General features: G+C 39.3%; 1 protein-coding gene across 2 annotated transcripts in view; it reads left to right on the top strand.

The window, feature by feature from the left end:
• LOC128575913 (cytosolic beta-glucosidase) overlaps nt 1–25,246 on the top strand; it is a 94,410-nt gene that overhangs the window by 31,169 nt on the left and 37,995 nt on the right. For both annotated transcript variants that reach the window (XM_053577724.1, XM_053577725.1), the window contains exons 3-4: nt 9,551–10,347; nt 11,098–11,221. In XM_053577724.1, the coding sequence (XP_053433699.1) occupies nt 9,551–10,347; nt 11,098–11,221 (921 nt within the window). The remainder of the gene's footprint in view (nt 1–9,550; nt 10,348–11,097; nt 11,222–25,246) is intronic.

Here is a 25,246-nt window from a genome sequence, read left to right as displayed (position 1 = left end):
AAAGACTTTTTTTATTTATTTATTTATTTTTTTTTTTGTAGAGACAGAGTCTCACTTTATGGCCCTCGGTAGAGTGCCGTGGCCTCACACAGCTCACAGCAACCTCCAACTCCTGGGCTTAGGTGATTCTCCTGCCTCAGCCTCCTGAGTAGCTGGGACTACAGGTGCCCGCCACAACGCCCGGCTATTTTTTGGTTGTAGTTCAGCCAGGGCCGGGTTTGAACCTGCCACCCTCGGTATATGGGGCCGGCGCCTTACCAATTGAGCCACAGGCGCCACCCTCATCAAAGACTTTTTGATACATCTGTGACAGATCTATTTTTTGCTTCCTCGCGCTCTGTCCTTTAACTCTTCCTATAAAATACTACCACAGCAATTTTCCTAAAGCTTGGCCCAAATTATATTGGCTTGGATTATCTCCTGAGAAAAACAGAGGAAGATCAGAAGCAAATTTAGTCATTGCTAGCTTGAGTATATAGTCCACTCTCCTGCATATACCACTGCAGGTTCCACTGACAGTCTTTTTTTTTTTTTTTTTTATTGTTGGGGATTCATTGAGGGTACAAAGGAGCAGGTTACATTGATGGCTTGTGTTAGATAAAGACCCTTTTATAATAGTGTTCTGCCCTGCGCCCCCCCCCAAAGTGTACCACTCCCCATACCCCCCACTCCTCCCTCCTTCCCCTCTCTCTTCTCCCATACACCCACCCCTACCATGTGTTAGGTCATTAATTGTCCTCATATCAGAATTGAGTTCATAGGATTCTTGTTTCTTCATTCTTGTGATGCTTTGCTAAGAACAATGTGTTCCAGTTTCATCCAGATTAACACAAGAGCTATAAACTCTCCATCTTTTTTAGTGGCTGAATAGTATTCCATGGTATACATATACCACAGCTTGTTAATCCATTCCTGGGTTGATGGGCATTTAGGCTGTTTCCACATTTTGGCGATCGTAAATTGAGCTGCGATGAACAGTCTAGTGCAAGTGTCCTTATGGTAAAAGGATTTTTTTCCTTCTGGGTAGATGCCCAGTAATGGGATTGCAGGATCAAATAGGAGATCTAGCTTGAGTTCTTTGAGGGTTCTCCATACTGCCTTCCAAGAAGGTTGTATTAGTCTGCAGTCCCACCAACAGCATAAAAGTGTTCCCTTCTCTCCACATCCACGCCAGCATCTGCAGTTTTGAGATTTTGTGATGTGGGCCATTGTCGCTGGGGTTAGATGGTATCTCAGGGTGGTTTTGATTTGCATTTCTCTAATAATTAGGGACACTGAGCATTTTTTCCTTGTTTGTTAGCACTGTGCAATTTTCCACCTTTTCAGGAATTTGGTTAATCTCTTCCTTCTTCCTGGAACACCTTTCTTTAATCCCCAAGTGTCCCTGCTGAAGGCCTGTCTGACTGTTCAGGCCTAACACAAATGCTTCCCTTCTTTAAAGTATTCCTATGTTCTAAGCCAGAAGAAATCTTTTTTTTTTTTCTTTATACCTATTCTCAGAGCACTTTGTAAAGCTCTTGAGCTATTTCTTATATTGTTTATTGTTACTATTGCTATATCCATGTTAGATTGTAAGCACCTTCAGTTTAATTTGATTCAACCAAAGTGTCTTGAAGGTTTATTGTGTATTAGGGACTGCTAAGTACTTGTGGCATAGATGTAAGAGAATCCCTTGAATTATTTATGGGGGAATAGGCAGATAATTCTGCTTTCTTTACCTTATAACCTACTCTAGTGCCTTGCGGGGAGGGATTCAGTAAACATTTGCTGAATTTAGTTGAATTAAGTCACTGACTAGTATAACAATCATAGTAAGGATAAGGATAAGTGGGTGCCTTTTACTGAGCGTGTAGCATCCGCAGCTCACTCTGCCAAGCCTCACACTTGCTTCTGCTGCTTTAGTCCTCACAGCAATCCTACAAGTGAGGATTTTCTCTAATCAGAAGGAGTAATGATAACTTGGGAAGGAAAGCAGGGCATCGATTTCCCAAGATGGCAAATTTGGTTAGACTGAAGTTAGCTTGGGTCTGTCTTAATGTCAGAAATCCAGTATCTGACCTAGACCATTGACAGCTTTGCCAAACCACTTGAACTTCTTGTGCTACAACTTCTCTGTTGGTTTAAAAAAAGAGAGGTCTCACATCATGTCCTTGAAACTCTTTCTACTGATTCTAGGAATTTGGAAATTGTACTGAGCTTCCATTTGGACAATAAACAACTGGAAAAAATAAAACCACCCAGCTCCACCAACTTGTAATATAGGTACACAATCCCTTTTCTGAAATTCTAAAATCCAAAGTGCTCTGGCTACTGAAACTTTTAAAAAATAAAACTGGCAGCCAAAGCCCTCCTGAGTCATTGTGGAGTTTTTAAAAAATAATCTAGCTGAGAATATGTATCTATTTTACTGAAGAAATATTGAGAGAAAATGACCCAAACCTACTGGGAGTGTTAATATAAGGTATACGTTCTGTGTTTCCTTTGTAAACCCCCCAAATCCTGACCACATTTACCCCAGAATTTTCAGTTGAAAGATTATGCACCTATACCAATGCATCAACATGTCAGGCTTTATAAAACTGACCTAAGAGAGACAGAAGTTCACGGAGGTACTGTGCAGGTCTGTAGTCTAAGAGCAAAAGAAGCAGAAAACCTGGGGGGTGGAGGTCTTGGTACTGGGGCGATTGGAGTCACCAGAACAAGGTGGAGAAATTGCTCACAGGAACCTCACGTAGGGGTCATGTGCCCGTAGCACTGAGGTTTTGTGTTTGGCCCCAGCTTTTTAAAAGCCAGAGCTGATTAATATTACAGACTTGGCTCTGAGTGAGAGGGCACCAGAGGTGCTTCCAGGAGGTGGAATTTCAATAAGCATTTGCTCACCCTTGTGCGATGATCTGTTGAAGCAATTGAAACGGTTTTAACACAGAAAGGCCATCATGATTTGTTTTCTCTTCCATTTAAACATTTTCTGGAAGACCATGTAAAGAATTAGAAACCCCCCATCACTGTCCTTTCTGAGGAATCCCCTCATTTGGGTTTCATTACCCCTTTTAAAACTTGCTTATAGGACATTTGGAAATCTGGGAAATTCTACGTCCCCCAAATCGGAGGAATATTTTACAAAGTGGAATTGTTATATAGCTTTTCCCTTTCAAGCATCAATTTTACAAGATTTAACCAGAAGAGGTGTAGCTGGCAACTGGGATCACGTATTTCTGCCTTTCTCAACTGTTCAAGTGCATTTTCATAACTGCCACAAATGTAAATTTTGGGTGATTAGTAGGAGAATCAAGTTTGGAAATTTGAAAAAGAAAAGAATATTCATGCAGAACTTTTCGTTCACTTTAAGATTTAAAATATGAGTGCTCTTAGGATGAGTGTTTTATGTAAATTAACCAAACAAATGTTAATCTTGCATTCTATGTTAGGCACTATAGTAGGCTGAATAATGACCCCCCCCACCCCTCAAAACGTGCATGTCCTAATTCTCAGAAATATTCACTAAATGATAAAAGGAAGTTTATGGATGTAACTAAGAATCTTGAGATGGGAGATCATCCTGGATTGTCTGTGTGATCCCAATGTAATGATGTAGGTCTCATAAGAGGGAGGATGGAGGCTTCAAGAGAGGAGATATAAGGACTAAAGCAGAGGTTGGAAAAAGAGCTGAAGATAAAGATGGGGAGAAGAGGTCACGTGGGAAGGAAGGTAGGTGACCTTTATGACCTGAAAAAGGCAAGGAAATGGATCCTACTTGAGAGCTTCTAGAAGAAACATACCCCTGCTAACACCTTGATTTTAGAACAGGGAGAACTATTTCAGACTTTTGACCCCCCAGAAGAGTAAGACATTACATTTATGTTGGTTCTGCTATTCAGTTTGTCGTAGCTTGTTACAGCAGCAATGGGAAACTGATACAGACAGTGTGGCAAGAAAACGTAGGGCAATTAAAGCCATTGGTGGGGTGAATCGAAGTGAACCAGAGGGAGTGATATACTTGACACATGGTAGGCACAAGTTTGGAATGAATTCTGTGTTAATGTTTGTAGTTTTATGGAGGAGGATTGTAGCTCAGTTATTACTACTATTACTATTTTATTATTATTTTTACTGAAGATATCCTTTTTTTGTAAGTTCTAGCCACATCCTAGTCTAAGGAAATCCCCCCATTTCTAAGTTCTGTATTATCCTATTCTACTCCTGGCTAGAATGAAGAAAAAGCTTCTTTCCCTGTGATTTGTAACTAGGTGTGGCCTCATCGAAAACGCTGAGTCTGCCCTGTTATTTCCTTCTGTCTGGGATGTTTGGAAGTGAGGAACAGAGAGGATGAGTTGGTTCCTGGTTGGCGGTGGGGGGGTGGGGCACTGAGTTAGCTTTGGCAGATAGGATGGCCATTTTGAAACTGTAACAAATTGGGTATGTATAAGGAAACTACTTCTGAAAGAAGGAGAGAAGTAAAACAGGTGTGTTGAAAGAAGCTGGGATGGGAGAAACCAGTTTTTCCCAAGAAGTAAAGGTTTTCTCAGCTCCCAACTTCAATTCCTTTGCGTTCTCCCTGAAAGTATAGAGAGGCCAAATGATTTGTTCATGATCCTTCCACTGAGTTGTCGGGGTGCTCTACTCCTAAAAAATCCCACTTTACTGCCTCATGGAAGTTTCATTATAGCGTCGAGTAAACTGTACACATGAAAAATAAGGTGCTCAATTCCAGAACATTAAGTATTAAATATGCAGTACTCTGTTGCTCTGCCATGCAGATGAGTGATAAAAATCTTTACTTAAATTTACGTATCTTCATTTCAGCTGACGGTTCTTATACTATTTGAATTACACCAATTAGCAATTATTAATGAAAAAAAAAGGGATCTTATATTACGATCATGTCCAAGGTGGGTGATTACTATAAGCTAGTAAACCAGAGTCACAAGTTTCTGGTACGGGAACATCCATCAACGTGGGAAGTGGTCATGCTACAGCTCAGTCTTTGTAGTGAGACAGACTGGGCTGAAATGTTGGTGTGCTGTTTGACCACACTGAGACTCTTGGAATCTCATTTTTCTTATTTGTTTAATAGAGATAAAAATGCTCATCTCTTGGGTTTAGTGCTAGGATTAAGCAAAATGGCTGACATATAGTATGAGTTTCATAAATGAAAGCCAATATTATTTTTATGTTCAAAGCCAATTAAAAGAATCGGCTATGAAAATCATTACATAACCATATCAAGATTATTCCATCCTGCCATCTTTGCATATCTATTTACATATAAGGAAATGTGGGCTCACAGGGGCCCAGAGATTGAATGGTAGAATTGTCTTTCTTTGAGACAGAAAAGGAAAGTACCACATATAACTTTTGATGAGTGTGTTAGTTCTCTATTGTTACTCAACAGATTGTCATAAACTTATCTGCTTAAAACAGCACACCTTAGTGTTCTTCAGGTCACAGCCCTGACATTGTTCACTCTGAGGCTGAAATCAAGGTGTCTGTAGAACAGCATTTCTTTATCTAAAGAATCTATGAGAAATTCTTTTTTCCTGGCTGTTGGTAGAATTCAGTTCCTTGTGGTTGTATGATTGAGGCCCTCATTTCCTAGCTATCAGCTGAGACCATAGGCAGCTTCTAGAGGGCACCTGCATTCCCTGGCTCAGGGACCCCTTTCTCCATCTGGAAAGCTGATTGTGACAGGTTGACTTCCTCTCACGTTCCCACCCTCCACCTGTTGTTGCATCTTTCTGAGCACGCTTCTGTCTTCCTCTTCCACTTCTAAACACTTGTATTGGATCCACCTGAACAATGGAGAGAAATCTTCCCATTTTAAGATCCGTACCTTAATCCCACTGGGAATGTCTCTTTTGCCACGTAGAGTAACATATTCACCCATTCTATGGATTAGGGCACAGGCATCTTTGGGAGGGGAAGGGATATTCTGCCTACCAGGTGAGAAACAGCATACAAATGTACCTTCTAAATACGGAGTTGCTGTGTACGATTCACATTATGTTACCGTTTACAAAATATACGAGCTGATATTAAAAATACCCACTTACACACACAGAAGGACAAAATACGATTCTGCATTTTGACTTCCTCTTGCCCTGCTTGCCTCTCACCATTCTTGTTCCTCTTCTGATGAGCTGTAATCTTAAAAGGAACTTCTAGTTTACAGAAAGAGAACGAATACAAAAACAATGGCCAGGCCACACATGACAATAAAACTCTGACACACATGAGAAGCCCAGGAAGCCAACCCATAACCTCTGCAGCAATCAGCCCAGAGTACTCAGGGCTTGGTCAAAAACCATCATCGGGGCTCTATTTTTTTTTTTTTTTTGTTGTTCCCCTTGCTCTCTTCTTCAAATCAGAACCAACAAGAGAAAGCCAAGTATGTTCACCAAACCAATCACGTTAGATGCTCCGCTTCTAGTTAACCCACCTCCAGCTTCCCTGCGCCCACAACCCTCCAATCAGAGGACCCCTTAAGCCTTCTCTTCTTTTACTTTTACTATGAAGTTTTCCCTCTCCCCCCACTGCCTTTGAGTATTGCCCAGTACTGGTGGGTGATTCCCTTGCAAACACCAGATAAATAGACGATCTTCTCATTGGAGTAGTCTTTATTTCCACAACTCCTTCAGTCTTTCGCTCATTTGTTTCTCTTCTTTGTCTTCCTGGATCTTTTCTATTTGCCTTAGATGGATAATTTGTATTCATCTTTTAAGGATTGGCTTAGATGTCACTAATAACAACAATAACAATAATAATTATTTATTACGATGATAGCTAACTGGTACTGAGCCCTTACCATATGCCAAGAACTGTTGTAAGCTTGTTCAATTTATCAACTCATTAAACTCTCATAATAATTAATTGAAGAAGGTTTCTATTATTATCCACATTTCAAAGAAGGGAAAAGATAATTCAGAGAAACCAAGGAACTTGTCCAAAGCGAGGAAGCTAGCAGGTAAAAGTGTTGGAATAGAATTTAGGTGACCTGGCACCATGGTTCACTCATGAAACCATTATGCTACATCACTTTCAGAATGTTTTCAAATGCCCTGAGTTTGGGGTGAATACTTCTTATCATATGTTTAAATAGGACTCTTTACTAGTAGTGCTGTGTTGTAATTATTGACGATTCTTATCTGTAGTCCCTTTTAATAAGCTCTTTGAAGACAAGGATGGTGTTTATCATGCTTGCTGTACATCTAGCCTAGTTTCTCTATCAATGTATATTAAAGGAACACACAAATGAGTAACTGAATGAATGTGATACACATAAATGTCTGAATTATTATTTTTTAAATTAAAGGATACAATTTAAAAAAACTCCCCTAGGCAAACTTTCGATGCAGCACAAGCCTACATATGACTTTACAATCTTTATTCAGGAAACAGCCTCTTGAGGAAGCCTCTCTTTTCTAAGCTTAGTTTTCCACTGTTCTCATTTGATTAATTAAATTTCAAAATATTAAGGGGTACAAATATTTTTGTTGCACGGATAAATTGTATCCTGTTGAAGTCAGGGTTTTTAGTGTGCCTGTCACCACAGTAGTATACATTCTACCTGATGGGTAAATTTTTAGCCCTTACCCTCTCACTCATCCCCTGTTCTTAATTTCTGATGTCTTTTACATCACTTTATGACTGTGGCTACCCATTGTTTCATTTCTACTTATTACTGCGAATATGTAGCGTTTGTCCAATCCTGAAATACTTTGCTTAGGATAATGTTTTTCTTCCTTGAAATGGCTGTGTTGTACTCCATGGCATGTATATAACAAGTTTGCTTCATCTGCTCATCAGCTGATAGGCATTTAGGTTGATTCCATGTCTTTGCAATTGTGCACTGTGCTTCAATAAACATTCAGGTGCAGGTGTTTTTTCATGTAATGACATCTTTTCCTTTGGGTAGATACTCAGAAGTGGGATTGCTAGATTGTATGGTACATTCACTTTCAGTTCTTTGAGGAATCTCCATATTGTTCTATAGAGGTCGTACTAATTTACAGCCCCACCAACAATATATTTCTTTTTTTTTTTTTAACCTCATATACACTAACTTTTTTAAATTTATTTATTTTTTATTAAATCATAGCTGTGTACATTGATATATTCATGGGGCATCATTCACTAGCTTCACAGACCGTTTACCAAGTTTCACATATACCCTTGTAAGATGCGCTGTTGTGGGTAGAGGGAAGGGGATTGGTGGGATTACACTAACCTTTTTAAAAAAATTTTTTTTGAAAGTGGTCACTATGATGGAAGGATAAGGAGGTAGCTCACTGTGTTTTGATTTGCATTTCCCCTGAAGATTAGTGATGTTGAACATTTTTTTGTATGTTTATTAATCTTCTGTCTATTTCCTTTTGAAAGAAAACCTATTCATGTCTTTTGCCCACTTTTTCATGGGGATATTTGCTTTTCTCTCATGGATTTGTTTGAGTTCTTTGAAGATTCTGGATATTGGTATTTCGTTGTATGTATAGTTTGTGAATATTTTTTCCCATTGTCTGTTTACAGTGTTGGTTATTTCCTTTTCTGTGCAGAATTTTTTTAATTTAATTAAATCTGATCATATTCATTTTAAATACAAAAACACATGAATGACAAACATCAAACTCTCCTCAGTCTCTTCTAAGTTAAGAGTCATCTTTAGGCTGGACCTAATATCTTCTTGGTTTTTGTTTCTGAAGCTGTGCATCTTTAAATAAATAACATTAATTTTAACTCTGCTATAATTCTAAAAACTCTTACAAATATGAAGTCCAGGCAGAATTGGCTGAGATCTAGGGGTGGCTATGTTTTTCCTTGGTTTAAGTTGGAATTTTAAAGCAAACACCCAGCTGAGTACTCTTAATGTCCCAAGCCTCTTACGAGCTCTCTTTCTATCCCATCTTCTGGGACAGAGGCTGAGCTTATGTTCATGCCCAGTGGGTTTCTTTTCGTAGGCTTGTGAGACTAGCAGATCTGGAAAAGCATTCAGTAGTCATCTGAATCAATTCCTCTACTTTATATTTAATGTAGTGGAGAGCTATTCATTCACCAATTTTAATTCACTAAATTTAACCAATATTGATCTATAAGATTTCTTTTATGGTTTTGCGATTTGGAGACCCAAGCATCAACTAGATCAACAAGACCCCCCACTATAATGGGGCTGCATTCTAATGGAGGTAAGAGAAAAATGAGCATACACAAAAATAAATAGATTTCAAAAGTGTGAGAATAATGCAAATTTAGGGAATAATGACTTGCCCACATATCCATTTCAGAACATGTACCTTCTGATCGTATTGTTCCATCATACTCTTCCTAATTGATCAGCCAGCCTTCTTTGTAATTCTTCATGTTTTCCCTTATCCTTTCATTGATTACATCTAGGACATAATAACCTTATTTCAAGTAAGTGATTTAGGACATTATGACTCATCTTATCTCTTGTAAAATAATAAGAATAACTTATATTCTGAAGAATAATAAGAATAATTGTTAATAAGAATAATAAGAATAACTTTTCTTTTCATACTTCTATTTTTTTTCCTCCTAGGAATTGACTATTACAACAAGATCATTGATGACTTGCTAACAGAAGGAGTTACACCTATAGTGACACTCTACCACTTTGATTTGCCTCAGGCTTTAGAAGACCAAGGTGGCTGGTTGTCAGAGGCAATCATTGAATACTTTGACAAATATGCTCAGTTTTGCTTCAGTACCTTTGGGGATCGAGTCAAGCACTGGATCACCATAAATGAGCCTAACATTTTTGCCCTGATGGCATATGAGCTAGGTCAATTTCCTCCTGGTGTACCTCACATTGGGACTGGAGGTTATCAGGCAGCTCATAATTTAATTAGGGCTCATGCCAGATCCTGGCACAGCTATGATTCTTTATTCCGAAAAGAACAAAAGGGTATGGTGACCCTATCAATTTTTGCTAGCTGGTTGGAACCAGCAGATCCCATGTCATTGTCTGACCAGGAAGCTGCTAAAAGAGCCATCAGTTTCCACTTGGATTTCTTTGCTAAACCCATATTTATTGATGGGGATTACCCAGAAGTTGTCAAGTCCCAGATTGCCTCACTGAGTAAAAAGCAAGGCTATCCATCTTCAAGGCTTCCAGAATTTACAGAAGAGGAGCAGAGCCTGATCAAAGGCACGGCAGATTTCTTTGCTGTGCACTATTACACTTCTCGCTTAGTCCGGCACCAGGAAAACAAGACAGGTGAACTAGGTTTCCTCCGGGATGCGGAGATTGAAATTTTTCCAGATCCGTCTTGGGAAAATCTGGGTTGGATCTCCGTGGTACCATGGGGGTTACGTAAAGTACTGAAATATATTAAGGTAAATGCATGATTTGTTTTGTGCTTATGTGCAAAAAAATATGTGAAGGTGGTGAGACAGGCATATGTGTGTATACGAACTTGGAAAAGAATTATTTTAGGTGATAGCATGTACCTTTGCTGTCCTGGGAAGGGAAGATTAGGATTTTAGTTGGTGAGCAGGTAATTAGCCAGTGCCAGTAAAAGGCCTCAAAAACAGTAGTCAAAATTAGGATTTGTTGTCAATGTCAGTTGTGGCTACAGGAGTGGCTTGAACATAATTTTTTTAGGCTGGTATTGTGACGGTGATTATAAAAGGTATTTTAAGAATTGAGGTAGGTGGATTGTTTTGGTGTCTCTCCTATGCTGGATGGTGTTTGGGTAGCTGAAATTAAAATTTCAAGTATAGGTTTATAGGACTCCCCTTGTGGAGGATACAGAATGTAGCTGCTGGCAGGTCCAAGGGGTTAAGGAGCAGTGACAATCAGGAGATGCTGATGAAAGAAAGACACTTCTGTCTTCTCATTGTAATGTGAGTCATTTGACTCTCTTCAGGGATATTTGCACAGTTTTGCTTTTTCATTGTCAGTCATGGAAGGTCAGTGCGTGGGAAATTAAGTTAATAGTGTCAGTATGATTTGATGAAAACTAGTTTGTTTGGGGGTTGTAGCTTAGAAAAGATAGAAGGCAATGCACCTGATTTTATGAACTTTTTTTTTTGTTGTTTGTTTAAAGATCTGTTTGGAATAAAACTTCTGTTCTTCTTTTCTAGGATACTTACAATAACCCTGTAATTTACATCACTGAGAATGGGTTTCCCCAGGGTGACCCTGCGTCTCTTGATGACACTCAACGCTGGAATTATTTCAGACAGACATTTCAGGAAATGTTTAAAGGTACCATTTGAAATCAAGAAAGATCAATTGTACAAACTTAATATAATTTTCCCATTGGCTTATCTGTATTAGGCAAAACCAATGATTTTTGAAAGATGAAATTCATGTAAATTGATGTAAAACTGCAATTAGGAGAGGGGAGAAAAAGTGTTTAGGGAAGGAGGAGGGGAGGATTTTGGCCTTTCCCTCATGGAGTTGAATCAAGTAAAAAGTGACAATATTCAGCGTTTTATGACTCCTGGGTGAAGATGACAAGAACAGAAGGAGTGGTGGCTGTTGAGAAAGAATATTAGTTATTACCGAAAAGATTAGCACTGATCAGTTATATCACATTTATTTGCATATTTTAATATTCTACCAACCAAGAAATGAAGTGACATAATTTTTAAAGGACCAAATTAAAGCATTTGTGCAATGTACTTCAAAATGGCACGAGTCTCCATCAACGTAGGGGGTATTTATGCTGTAACTAAGCAGCCCAGTTAGAAACCGTTTTCTGTCATACAGAATATGTGAGTTGTGACTCAAGGCAATATTATTATTCTGGTATTTCTTTTCCCTCTACAAAATTCTGTTCGCATTTGAAAACAAATATGAGTAATCTTTAACTGGTAATACAAATTTTTAGACCAGTTAGCCTCACTCCCATCTCTTACCCTTTAGCTAACTCTCAGAACATAGTGGATTGCTTTCTCAGTTTAATTCCTTCTTCCTGAAAAGGAATCACGTCATAGAGACCAAATCCGATGCAAGATGAAATTTTCAATTCTCTTATTTTATCCCAATAGCCACACTTAGCTCTTATCATCCCCTTTGAAAGATTCTGGAACTATTCTTTCCAAAATGATCCAATATTACACGAGCAAAAGCCAGAAGGAATTCTGGAAAATGATACAAAATATTCTTTTCAAAACCCGAAGTATGTTGACTGGGTCCTTCACTCAGGCCTGGAGCTTATTGGTAGAGAGCAGTTAGGTCCCTACAACTTGACCCAGTTGAATTAATTCTTTTATAGTATACATAAAATAGATTCTTCTTCTGTTTGGGAATCTGCTTTCTGGCAAGAGAGGAAAATCTCTAGTTTTCTGAGATTCCTCCATACTTTTTCCTGTAAATGAGTCGTGTTTTGGGTTAAGCTGGAATTATTTCTGGGCTTCATCTTGAGGAGCAGTTAGACTATTTACTAGCAGGCAGATGCATGGGTGGACAAAGCGAATACACAGGACTTGTCTAAAATTGTTTTGTGTATTTTTGGGGAAAGTGGGATAAATAGAAATGGTTTTGTTTTGTTTTTTATTCCCTGCTTGGTGCTCTGTTTAGTATGAATCAGATAATGTCATTTTATTGCTTCTTAAAATATTTTAAGTACTTTATACCTTCCCTTAGATCTTTTATCCTAAAAACTCAACAGTGGGGCCACAACCTAAGGTAATTTAAAGATGGAAAAGTAACAGAAGACAAGAGTAACAAGTGTGAAAATATTTGGGACAGGAGAGGAGAAAAGGGTTAAGATATCAAATTTTATTTTGCAATTTGTTGAATTTCTATTGTGTCTTTAAGTTATGTGACAGAAGATGTTTTATATATTTAAAATAGTAATTGTTCATAACATTTATATTCTGTTCTGAATCTTTTTTTTTTTTTTTTTGTAGAGACAGAGTCTCGCCTTATCTCTCTCGGTAGAGTGCCGTGGCATCACACAGCTCACAGCAACCTCCAAATCCTTGGGCTTAGGCAATTCTCTTCACTCAGCCTCCCAAGTAGCTGGGACTACAGGCGCCTGCCACAACGCCCGGCTATCTGTTCTGAATCTTAACAATACTCTATGTTGACTTGGCACAGTGGCTCATGCCTGTAATCCTAGCACCTAGGTGGATTTCTTGAGCTCAGGAGTTTGAGACCAGCCTGAGCAAAAGTGAGACCTCATCTGTACTAAAAATAGGAAAAAACAAAACTATGTGAGCATGGTGGTGGGTGCCTGTAGTCCCAGCTACTCAGGAGGTTGAGGCAAGAGGATCTCCTGAGCCCAAGAATTTGAGGTTTCTGTGAACTATGATGGCTGACAACACTCTACCCAGGGCAACAGCGTGAAATTCTGTCTCAGAAACAAATAAACAAATGAACAAAAATATCTCAATAGACTATATTCATTGAAATTGACACACAATGCTATTTTTCGGCTTTCAGAAAAGTAGACTTTTAAAATGTGCACAAGCCTATATATTGACAAAAATAAACCCTAAGAAGTTTATGTATTTTGAACTGGGTATACTTTTCCTTGCGGACACCAATTATTTTCTCTGCGGTGAAACTCTTTTTTTCTAGTAACCAATCCCCTTTCTGCTGTGAAATATCCACCTCTACCTAGCGGCAACTTCCCACAGGGAAAGCAATGCAGGAAGAATAAAATCCTGCTCCTTGTTAGCTGAAAACTAAGTGGTCCAGATACAGGCATGTGACATGAGCTGGGCCAATCCCAGTTCTTCCCTGGGGTTTAGAACATGGACAAATTAATTTGTTAGTTTCTTAGTCTGAGATAAGAACACACACTTTTATTTATTTTTATTTTTAAAAATTAATTATTTATTTATTTTGTTGTTGTTGCAGTTTTGGCCAGGGCTGGGTTCGAACCTGCCACCCTCGGTATATGGGACCCGTGCCCTACTCCCGGAGCACAGGCAACACCCCCCCACCTTTATAATTCATTGGTGGATAAGTTCTACCCTATAAACTCAGGAGTAGTGAGGAGGGAAATACCCACATACTAAGAAGAGTAGGGACAAAAGACAGGGAGCCCTTTCTCATGGCACCTGAGCCTCTGGTTTTCGTTTTTGTTAAGATCCAACTGTATCCCTGTCCTCGTCAGCATTACTTTTATATAGAATGAAGTGCTCTTTCTGCTTAACCATATTCTAATTGGACTTTTATCACTTGGGACAAAAAAGTTTCAATTGATATCATCATCTTATTTCTTTCTCAAAATGATGATAGAGATCATTACTCCTCCTTTACAGATGAGGAAACTGAGTTTCAAAGATGCTCTGTTATTTACTCACCATCACAGAGTTACTAAATAGCATTTCTGGAAACACAGAAAAATATGTGTGGATTCTTATTGATATTAATTATTTTTTGTGTTTGATATGACCTACCAGTTCAGGGCTTCCTGAGCCAAAGAGCTTGTTTGTCTCAACACACAGAACTTTCCCCTTATATTTGGTGTAGTTCTTTGTAACTGCTTCATGCTGTCTTCAAAAGAGCCAACAGGTTCTGTGACCTTGGGCAAAGCTTAGCCACGATCATATCCTACTTTTCAGAAGAGCAGAGCTGAAATTACTCACCGATTTTCTGAGACTCCTCCGAGTTAGCACTGATGATTTTGGCTGGCAAGAACTTCACAAGTAAGAAGCACCCTGTGAGCAATTAAAAATAATAACAGACCACTTTATGGGGGCAAGACATGATTGCAAGAGGGACTTTACCTAACAATTACAATCAGTGTAACCTGGCTTATTGTACCCTCAATGAATCCCCAACAATAAAAAAAAAAAAAAAAAAGTGCAATTAAAAAAAAAAAATAACTGACCAACAATGTTCATGGGCAGTCTGGTAGGTGACATCTCACCAAAACTGAGGGAGTCAGATGGAGGTTGGCTTCATGATCCCCACAAAGCCTGGCCTCCAATATCTCACATAAGGACAGGCATAAGGACACTGTAACTGAACCAATGATCTCTGCTTGGAGGTCTTACTGCTATCTTCAGGTAAAATCCCACAGCAACTAGTTGAGCAATGAAAAGTAAGCTCATCTTTCTGTTTTCTTTTGGGAAAGGAGAAATGAAAGACAGGACAAATGCCATCTTAATTAAAAAAAAAAGAGAGAAATCAGCTAGTCCCTTTGAAAGCACTGCATTCTTTAATTATATATACATGCCTTCAATAAGCTATATTTTAATTAACATAGCTATAGATAGGGGTAAAAGAATCTCTAAAGCTTGAAACAACCTACAGCTAGATTAGCATTTCAGCTTTGCAAATAATTCAATGAGGGGCTTTTGGTAAATTCTCAACCTGTAAAAAAGGGGATGATGCTTTTCTTTCCAGGGTTGTTATAAAGATTCCATTTAATGAGCTATTGAGTGATCCTCACTCCTCACAGTTGCCCAGCATATAGTATTACAACCATTACTCTTAAAAACATAGTTACTGCCGCAAGATTTTTTCCTTGTCTTTGGAAAACATGTCTTTTCAAGAGTTATTTTTCTGTTCATCTCCCACTCCCTCTAAGTTATAACAAAATATCTCCCCACATCTGTATATTTCCCCGTCATTGTTTTTGGTGAGCCACTGGGTGTGTGTTGTTACATTGGTCCTCCGGCTAGTTCCGGTCTGAATTATGCGGTAGAGAAACCAACAATTCCATCCATTATTTCCCCCAGAGAGGAGACGAGATTACTGGAAAAGTCAAATCATTGACAACATAAACAGTTGTCAAGCAACTGGGACTTGCTCTGCCACATGAATCTTTGTATAAATTTGGGCTTAAGTGATCTTCAAATAGTTCCCCTTTTCTCACATCATAGGTATATTTAATGTCATAAAATGTATGCCTGTTCTTCATATTCCAGAGCTAGTGGGCAACCGTGAGTTTGTATGTAAAGGCACACACCTGGATACCTCTATAATCTAAACGTTATTATGGAGGGGAGGGAGTGGGTGGAGCCACAGGGCGTTGGACCAAGGGGCCAAGCTCCACCCACCACCTAGATTTCCTTGCACAGGGGACCGGAGCTGGGTCCAGCCTGTTTCTTGTACGTACCCAGCCCGTGTATGATTTTAGCCTGCCCAGGGCCCTTTTGTCCACCCAGACGATGCCCAGTGCATTTTTTGCCTTCTTCCTGGCCCCCATGTACACTTGACATCTCAGAAGACCTGAGCTTGATACCTGGTTCTTCTACTTGGAATCCCAATCACTTTGGGAGAATTCTGAAAGCAGGCATCACCTTAGTCCTCTCAGCTCTAAGATGGGGATAGAAAGAACATCTATATATTCTATAATATGGTCAAAAATGAACAAGAAAATGCTTAGGAGATCTGACAATTAAATTCATGAACTCATCCTAGAAAAAGGATACATACCTTGTTGCTGAACATCCCTACAGCCACCTTCGAAGTAAACCCCCTGGGAAGCTATGCAGTGAGGCCAGTGCCTTGTCCACCTTTCAAAACAATGTTGGAACTCTTTTTTTTCTGGAATGGTCATCAGAGCTGTCCTTGTACGAAAGTCACCTTGGAAGTACTCCCCTTGTCCGTTTATTTGGTGACCATAGTGATCTGTAACGCATCGGCAAAGAGGTACGTAGCACTTTTCCCAGGATGGGTTTATGAACTTAATTGTTCTACCAGGTATGTGCGCCTAAAAAGAGTACAGCACATTACTAAGGGTTCTGTAAATGAATATTTTTGCAGGTGGGGTGGGGTAGACATAGTGCCTCTGAGGGTTGGCACTGTGTCTCTTTATAATTCTGTCTGCAGTCCTGAGCACCACGCCTGCTCTCTGGTAGAGTTCTACATGTGTTTGTTGAACTTGGCTTTGTCTATCAGGGAAGGGTTAGTTCATAGATAATGAGAAATAAATGATTAAATGATCATGAACTATATTTTCTTTCCCTAAAGAAATATACATAGCACAGGGGGAAAAAATGCAGCCTTCTGGAAAGTTTCTGAGGCAGCTCAACTTTTCAGTCAGATCCATGCCTGAGTTAGCACAGCAGTAGATGATTGCAGAGAAGGTTTGTTAATGACCAGCTTTAGGCTTTTAATGACAAAACCCCTCAGCAAGATGTCATCGAAGTTATTGAAGACTTCACTGAAAGTGTTGAAGCTGATACATTGTAACAAGAAGGTTATAAATCTTGCAGTTTGGATAGAGGGCCAAGACAAGATGCTGAGCACAGAATCACCCTGCTGCTGTCTGTCAGCGCTCTCCCTCCCCAATGCCTGCCCCTTCCCACCGAGATCCTGTAAAGGAGAAATACATCCATTTCCCGAAGTAGTGCAGACGTGGCAGCCACCTGCCTACGCCAATTTTGGATCGCAGAGGCCCATTTAACTGGACAAAATGTGTTAAGCACCTGTGTTGTTCTAAATGTGCATAAAAAATACTGAGAATTAAGGAAAGAGCTCAAAGGTTAATACACTGACCTTTCGGAAACACTAACCAATTAAAAATCAACTGCAAGCTCGGAATGTAGATTCCCACTCTGTGTCTGTCCTTTCATTGCTTCTCAAAGGATGCCTTTATCATCTTGGCCTCTGTAAAGCAGTTCATCTCATAGCTTGCAAAGGGCCCACAGGAAATATGCTTGTTTGGCTTTGGATCCCTGTGGGGTAGAATTTGGGTTGACTTGTCCCTGCTAGTAGGGCTGATCCCAGCTGCACTGCATGGCTGCTAGCAAGGAGAGGCCATGTCAGAACACAGATGAGGTTCAAAGGCTGGGTACAGGAATTGTTAGTGGGTGCTAGTGTACAGATTTGTACAACTTGTGGTTTTTAATTTCTTACTTGACAACAATCGTATCTATCTATTTGTGTGTATAATGTGCTGGTTTGGAATCTGCCTACCATCTGTAATGGCTACATTGAGCTAATGAATATAAGCATTACCTCATACTTTTCATTTTTTTCATAGTGAGAACACTTAAAATCTCCTCTTTTAGCAATTTCTAAGAATATAACACATTGTTATGAATTATAGCCACCATGTTGTATAATAAATCTCTCGAATGTATTCCCCCTCTCTAACTGAAATATTGTATCCTTTGAAATAACATCTCCGGAGTCCTCCCACCTCCAGCGCCTGGTAACCACCATTATACTCTACATCTAGAAGATCCACTTTTTGAAGTTTCACATACAATTGAGATCATCTTTCTGTGTCTGGATTATTTTATTTAAAGTAATGTCCTCCAGGTTCCTCTATGTTGTCACAAACAACAGCGTTTTTTTCTTTCTCAAGGATCAGTAGCAGTCTGTTGTGTACGTAGACCATGTCCTCTTTATTCATTCATTTGGTGATAGATGCGGAGGTTGATTCCGTACCTCGGCTATCGTGAAGAATGCTGAAATGAACATGTGAGTGCAGATAGCTTTTTGACCTGCCAATTTCATTTCCTTTGGCTATAGATCCAAAGCATATAGTGGGATTGCTGGATCATGGGCTAGTTTTATCTGTAGAATTTGAAAAGTGATGAAAAAAAAAACAATTTCCAACGTTTGTGTCCTACCAACTTACATACTTAGAGCACACTTAAACTGAGACAGCCGGACGTGACGTGGTATTCATCAGCAGGGACGTGCCCGGTGGCCTTCCTCTCTCTCTTCCCCCCGCTTCCACATGGTGGCATCCTCGCCTTGTGCTCTCCATTTTTGTCATAGTAAAGTGTGACAGAGTAGAAAGTATGGAAGTAGAAAGTTGACAGGGTAGGCAGGGAAAAGACTGGAACTGTGTCCTGGGTTCCAGTGGTGACCCTTTGGGTCAGTCAGCATTAGGACTCTGAATGTCAACTCCACATCTGCAGACTGGGACAATGTTAACTGCTACTCTGCCCAACCCAAAGTCAGTTGTGAACGTAACATGAGGTCCTTTATGTCTACTTGTGCACTGGACACCTGCCCTTGTTAGATGTTATTCTCATCTTTGATTGAGGTACCTTTATACTGTCCATCACTGTGGTCGAAACACATCTGGACCTCAGCGCCCAGGAAAGGGGCTTGTGCTCCCTCCCCAGGTCGTTTCAAAATCTCAGATGCTATGGTTTTGTTTTCCTGTGCATTTCTAAACTGCTGTGACAGAGTGATCTCTCTCAGGGTTTTAGAGAACAGGTACTGTGAGGAAAGAACGGTGTAGTGTTCAGTTAAGTGCAGACTAATACCCCCCACCCCACACACACACAGATATACACCTATGCATGTTTTTTGATAAGCTACTTCACCAGACTTTTCCAGGCGAGGTTCATGTCGATGTGACCGGAGACATCCTCATAGAAACATAGTTGCCCATCTGAGAAGCAGATCAATCACACACCAGGAAATCTGCCCTGCCCCTCTCTGATTGGAAGCCACTCTTTATTTTGTGTCCGCAGCCTTCTAGTAACTGTGTTGTGCTGACCTGATGAACACTGTTTGGGTTTCTTTTTAATTCTGTTTGAACTGCTCCCATCACCACGGGCCTATTTAAGAGTACTACAAAGTCTTTTTGTTTCTTAAAAAAAAAAAATTTCAGATGATTCTAAACTGATTCTCTCTCTTTTTTTTTTTTTAGAGACAAAGTCTCACTTTATCGCCCTTGGGAGAGTGCCATGGTGTCACAGCTCACAGCAACCTCCAACTCCTGGGCTTAAGCGATTCTCTTGCCTCAGCCTCCCAAGTAGCTGGGACTACAGGTGCCCACCACAATGTCTGCCTATTTTTTTTTGCCGTTTGGCTGGGGCTGGTTGAAACCATCACCCTCGGTATATGGGGGCCAGTGCCCTACCCACTGAGCTACTGGTGCCAGCCTATTTTTATTTTTTTTACGAGAATCTTCCCAGTAGTTTTTGTGTGATGTGGCAGCAAGCAGAAGCTTAGTTTTATTTTCATAACTGCAGAAGAAACCTATAACTCCAATAATTGAAATATAAATTATCAGAAGAAAATCTCCCTTTTCAATCTGAAAAGATGACTGAATGAAAACTGGGGAAAGGGGAAGAGGAAGGACTCAATAATGATTTTTTAAAATTATTTTAAAATTTTTAATATTTTTAAAATTTATATAAACTTATTTAAAATTTATAATATTTTTAATTTTCAAAATTTTTAAAAGAGAGAGCCCCATTCCAGTGATTAGAGGCCTAGGAGAGTTGAGGGAAGGCGAATTCCTCAGATCTCTTGCAGGGTACGATGAAGTGGTCCTCAACCATCTGTCTCTATTAGCAATTATTTTCTTTTTTTTTTTTTTTTTTTTGTAGAGACAGAGTCTCACTTTATGGCCCTCGGTAGAGTGCCGTGGCCTCACACAGCTCACAGCAACCTCCAACTCCTGGGCTTAAGCGATTCTCTTGCCTCAGCCTCCCGAGTAGCTGGGACTACAGGCGCCCGCCACAACGCCCAGCTATTTTTTGGTTGCAGTTTGGCCGGGGCCAGGTTTGAACCCGCCACCCTCGGTATATGGGGCCGGCGCCTTACAGACTGAGCCACAGGTACCACCCTTAGCAATTATTTTCTAATCTCCAGAATACCCTGATTAGTACTTGCCTCTTAGTTATCTTGGAAGTGAAACAGCACTGCTTTGGAACGTGGCTACTGGAGTTCATGTTCGTGTGATTGATGGGGATGCCTGAAGAAACTGTGTTGAGCAGGATTCTGTTGGCCAGGTGTGGTGGCTCACTCCTGTAATCTTTGCACTTTGGGAGGCTGAGGCAGGTGGATGGCCTGAACTCAGGAGTTCTAGACCTGTCTGAGCAAAGTGAGACCCTGTCTTACTAAAAATACCAAAAATGGTCAGGTGTTATGCTGGGCATCTATACCTCTAGTCCCAGCTACTCTGGTAGCTGAGGCAAGAAGATTGCTTGAGCCAAGGAGTTTGAGTTTGCTGTAAGCTATGACACCAGGGCACTCTACCCAGAATGACAGAGTGATCTCAAACAAAAAAAAAAAAAATAAATAAAAAAAGAAGGATTCTGGCTTCTGTTGGATAGTGATGCAAAGAAGGAAGACAAGTCGAAGACCAAGTGTTAGCTATTCCTGCTCAGGAGTGTATTGTTAAAATTCAATACACTGACATTATTGGTTTGTAAGTGAAGATCCTGTGAGTTCATCAGTTGGGTTTAGGTCTGGGTGCAATTAAAAAAAAAAAAAAGAATTTCTAAGGATTCTCATAATTTCTGGTTATCAGACCTTAAGCCAGCAGTTCTCAACCTGTGGGTTGCGACCTCCAGGAACTGTATTAAAGGGCCGTGGCTTTAGGAAGGTTGAGAACCCCTGCCTTAAGCAGTATTGATCCTGTCAGCTCCCTAGCTTCCCCTGTGGTCTTCTTTTACCTTTTCATGGCTTCGACACAGATGGTGCTGGAAAATTGCTCTATAGTGACATAAATATCGTTCCTGTTGAATTTCACAAACTTGTAATTATACAAATTATTGGCTAGCTACATCCTATTTTTTAATAGTAAGCCTATTGTATAGCAAAAAATTTAGCAATGTTATGAATAAAAATATTAAAACATTGTTGCCAGCTCGGTGCCTGTAGCTCAAGCGGCTAAGGTGCCAGCCACATACACCAGAGCTGGTGGGTTCGAATCCCGCCCGGTCCTGCCAAACAACAATGACAACTACAACCAAAAAATGACCAGGCATGTGGCGGGCACCTGTAGTCCCAGCTATTTGGGAGGCTGAGGCAAGAGATTCACTTGGGCCCAGGAGGTGGAGGTTGCTGTGACCTGTGATGCCATGGCTCTCTACTACCGAGGACGACAGCTTGAGGCTCTGTCTTGAAAAAAAAAAAATTGTTGTCATAACTTCATATGTCCCCTGCATAACTGTAAGCTATGTTATCATTTTATAGTTGTCGGACAAGACAACTGAATTGATGGGACTTAAGAGACACGTGGATTCTTAAAAACAATACCCATTTTAATGCTTGAAAAAAAGGAAGAAAACCATTTTTAGGAGAAAATAGAAGTTATTAAAACATATAAGCACTCATTGCCAGGAGCAGTGTACATAAAGATTTTATTCACCATTTTTCAAAGATAAAATTCTGATCAGAATAAAATTCTGGAGTTTTGAGCAATATACTTAGCATTCAGTAAATGATCAGTAAATGTTTAATGAGTGACAAAGAGATTGAGTCTAGATTAGCAGGAAAACTCAATTACTTCTGGGAATTTCAATGAAATATTTGATTTATATCACCATTATACTTTTTTTTTATTTTTAAAGAAGTGGCAGATTGCTTAAACTATTATGAATGATTTTTATGCACTGGTATTAAACGTGATACTAATTATTCCTTTATGATAGTCAACTTGGGTTTGGGGTACTAATAATTTAAATATGTGCTGCAGTTTTTAAGCTGTTTTTATGTAAATGCTTTTAACTTCTCTGTGCCTCAGTTTCTTCATTTAAAAGATAAAAATTAAGCTAGCTGATCTTTTGGAATGCTTCCAGCTTAAGAATTTTGTGACCTTCTAAATATTCTTTCTGAAGGAGTATGTCACGGATCACATTTTATTAGAACTCTTGATAATTTCTTAGGCTATAAAATTAAGTCTAAGAAATTATAATTAATGGCCTTAAAGAAAAAAAAAAAAAAACCCTGTCTTCATTTTTCTTATCCAGCTACCTACTTTGAAATTTAACACCTTTCTCACAGAGACATAAAATTAGACCTTTCCCTTCAATGCACTGTTTCTATTGATATTGATTCAGGTTCTAGATAACATTCCCTTGACCTTCAATCCGAGCGTTTCTTTTTCTGTTCACTTGTATTGAAAATGAACGTCCCTTTTTCCTTGAGAAAGTTACTCCTTGGAGTTTATAGAGTCAGGGCTCTTCACATTCAAATTTAACAAAATTATTAGGATAAGCATAAAATCTCAGAAAACTGGGCAAACAAATCAGTTCTTGGCTGAACGATTGTACAGTAGTTACCCTCCCCAGGAGCGAAACCACCTTTCTAAACACAAGTCTGGCAAGTGGCACCTTATCTATTAAGTTTTAAGACCTTTAAGTATAATATTTTCAATATCATTAGGCTGTGCAGTAAATTTTTCTTTAAATTTAACTTAAGTATGAAACTTTTGTCTCTGGGTAAGAACCTGAATTAGATGGAGGAAACCCAGTTGCAGCATACTGGTCAGAATTCAAGCCCCACCAATTCTGTGCAGAGACTGCACCTACCGGAAGCCTGTTTTTCTGCTCTAACTTATGAGCATACACCTTATAGCAATCAGGGTTGCTTTTATACCAAGTTATGGTTTAGGTAGCATTGTCTGCAATATAATAAAAAGATCAGCTTTGTGCTAGAAATGAACATTGTTTCTTTTGGAATAGAAAGTAATTCTCGAGACTTATCAGGAAAGCCCATGTGCAGAGGTAGGGGAAGGAGGCCTGTCTGCTGGCAGAGGGTCATTTCAACAACAGCAGAGTCTCCTGTGTGTGAATGAGATTAGCTAATGAAACAGTATCATGGCCAGAGATGATTTTATGCCATTCTAAAGTTCACCCCCACCCCCCATCCCTTGTTTATGAAAGTCCATTATATGAATCACCACCTTCTTTTAAGATAAGTGAAACCATCTGGGGTGATGGAAGAAAAGGCATCTGAACTTTGAAGAATTTTAATTGGTGTTGGAGGGTGAAGGTGGCCCAGAAGCCTTGACTGTTTAAGGTGATAACATTAATAAGCTGAGGATAAACTGTAGATATTGGGAGTAGGATGAAAGGGGGAATGTACGACATATACCGATGAAATAACCTTTTTTCTCTCCTGACAGCAAGTGGAATTTGTTTCTTTAATAGATTTAAACCCAACCCAAAGTCTTAAATAATTATAAATGACCACGTTCCTTTATGAGTAATAGTCAAGCCTTTATGAGTAATAGTCAAGTGAAATATTTCATAGGTGAAAATGAGCAGAATCATAAAAAGAATTAGATCTTCACATAAAATGTGAGTAAATGAGTCTATTTTAAGTGTATACATTTTTTAGTAGATCCTTTTTGTATGGCTGAAGTTATGGCAGTTTAGCCTCTTAAAATATTTTTCTTCCATCGAGGTTTGGGCTACATTCTTAATACTTTGAATGAACAGCCAGACTTCTATTTAAAAATAAAACTATAAAATATTTTATGACTGTAATTTACTGCTGTCATGAATACATGGCTCAGAAAAAAAGCCTTTAGCACTCCTGGAAAAACAAACTGCATGACCTATTGATTGTGTTCAGATTTTGTACTGAAAAGCAGAAAATTTTATGAATACTTTTTACGCAACAAAGATTTCCTCACTTAATGTAGTGAAACAGCATATTCTACAAAGACAGATCTGTGTTCAAAATCTGGCCCTGGCACTCTTTCATGCTGTGCATCTTAGGCAATTTACCTCTCTGAATATCAGTTCATCATCTCTGAAAATTTATTTTTGGCAAGAACTAATGAAATACTTGGTATCCTAGAGAAATGCCTAACACGTAAATCCTCCAAAGAATAACTACTGCAGTGAATTCTTTGTTCCCCAGCATCTGTTAACCAGGATTTTAGAAAAACTGTGACTTCCTGCATAGCCATCAAGCACTGATAATTTATGCTTCTCTTGATGACCCTGAAATGCATTCTGAATAATTAGGGAAAGATTAAATTATAATCAGTTTAGTTTCAGTGTTAAGCGTATTTTAATTTATTCTCATTCTTTAAAAATTTGTAATCTTTCTGCATGTGGTAACAATTAACAGAAGCCATTTGATTAGCTGGAGCACGACATTTCCTGACTGTCTGACTAAGGCAGAGTTTATTGTATATTTTTAGTGTCTACACTGCCCTGTGGACAAACTGGGAACTCTCTGGATGGATTCACTTCATACTGGTCTTATATTCATTCTCGGGGCCACTGTGTTCACTGCTGGAAATTTTACAATTAATCTTTAAGCATACTTGGACAACTGTCTTAGAGTCTTTATGGCATTTTTGCATCTTATTTTGATAGCCTGGCTCTACACCTGGTCACCCCTTCTGATATGGTACAGATGAAAACATGTATCTTCTAGTCCGGGTTGAGGGTTCTTTCCTTGTGGATTTCCAGAGATGGACGTCCTAGTCTCAAATGACATCGGCAACCCATCCATCTTGGTGTTTCATCTACTTTTTCCCTTATCCCATCATGTTTTACACTTCTTTTTGCTAGGCTCTTCATGTTGTATAACCTTCCTGATGAAAACTTCACTGTGGTTTTTATCATCTTTGTGGTCCTCTGAACTTACAACCTTTCA

This window comes from Nycticebus coucang, chromosome 23, assembly GCF_027406575.1.
Source record: "Nycticebus coucang isolate mNycCou1 chromosome 23, mNycCou1.pri, whole genome shotgun sequence".
Lineage (NCBI taxonomy): Eukaryota > Metazoa > Chordata > Mammalia > Primates > Lorisidae > Nycticebus > Nycticebus coucang.
This window is presented reverse-complemented; position numbering and strand designations above follow the sequence as displayed.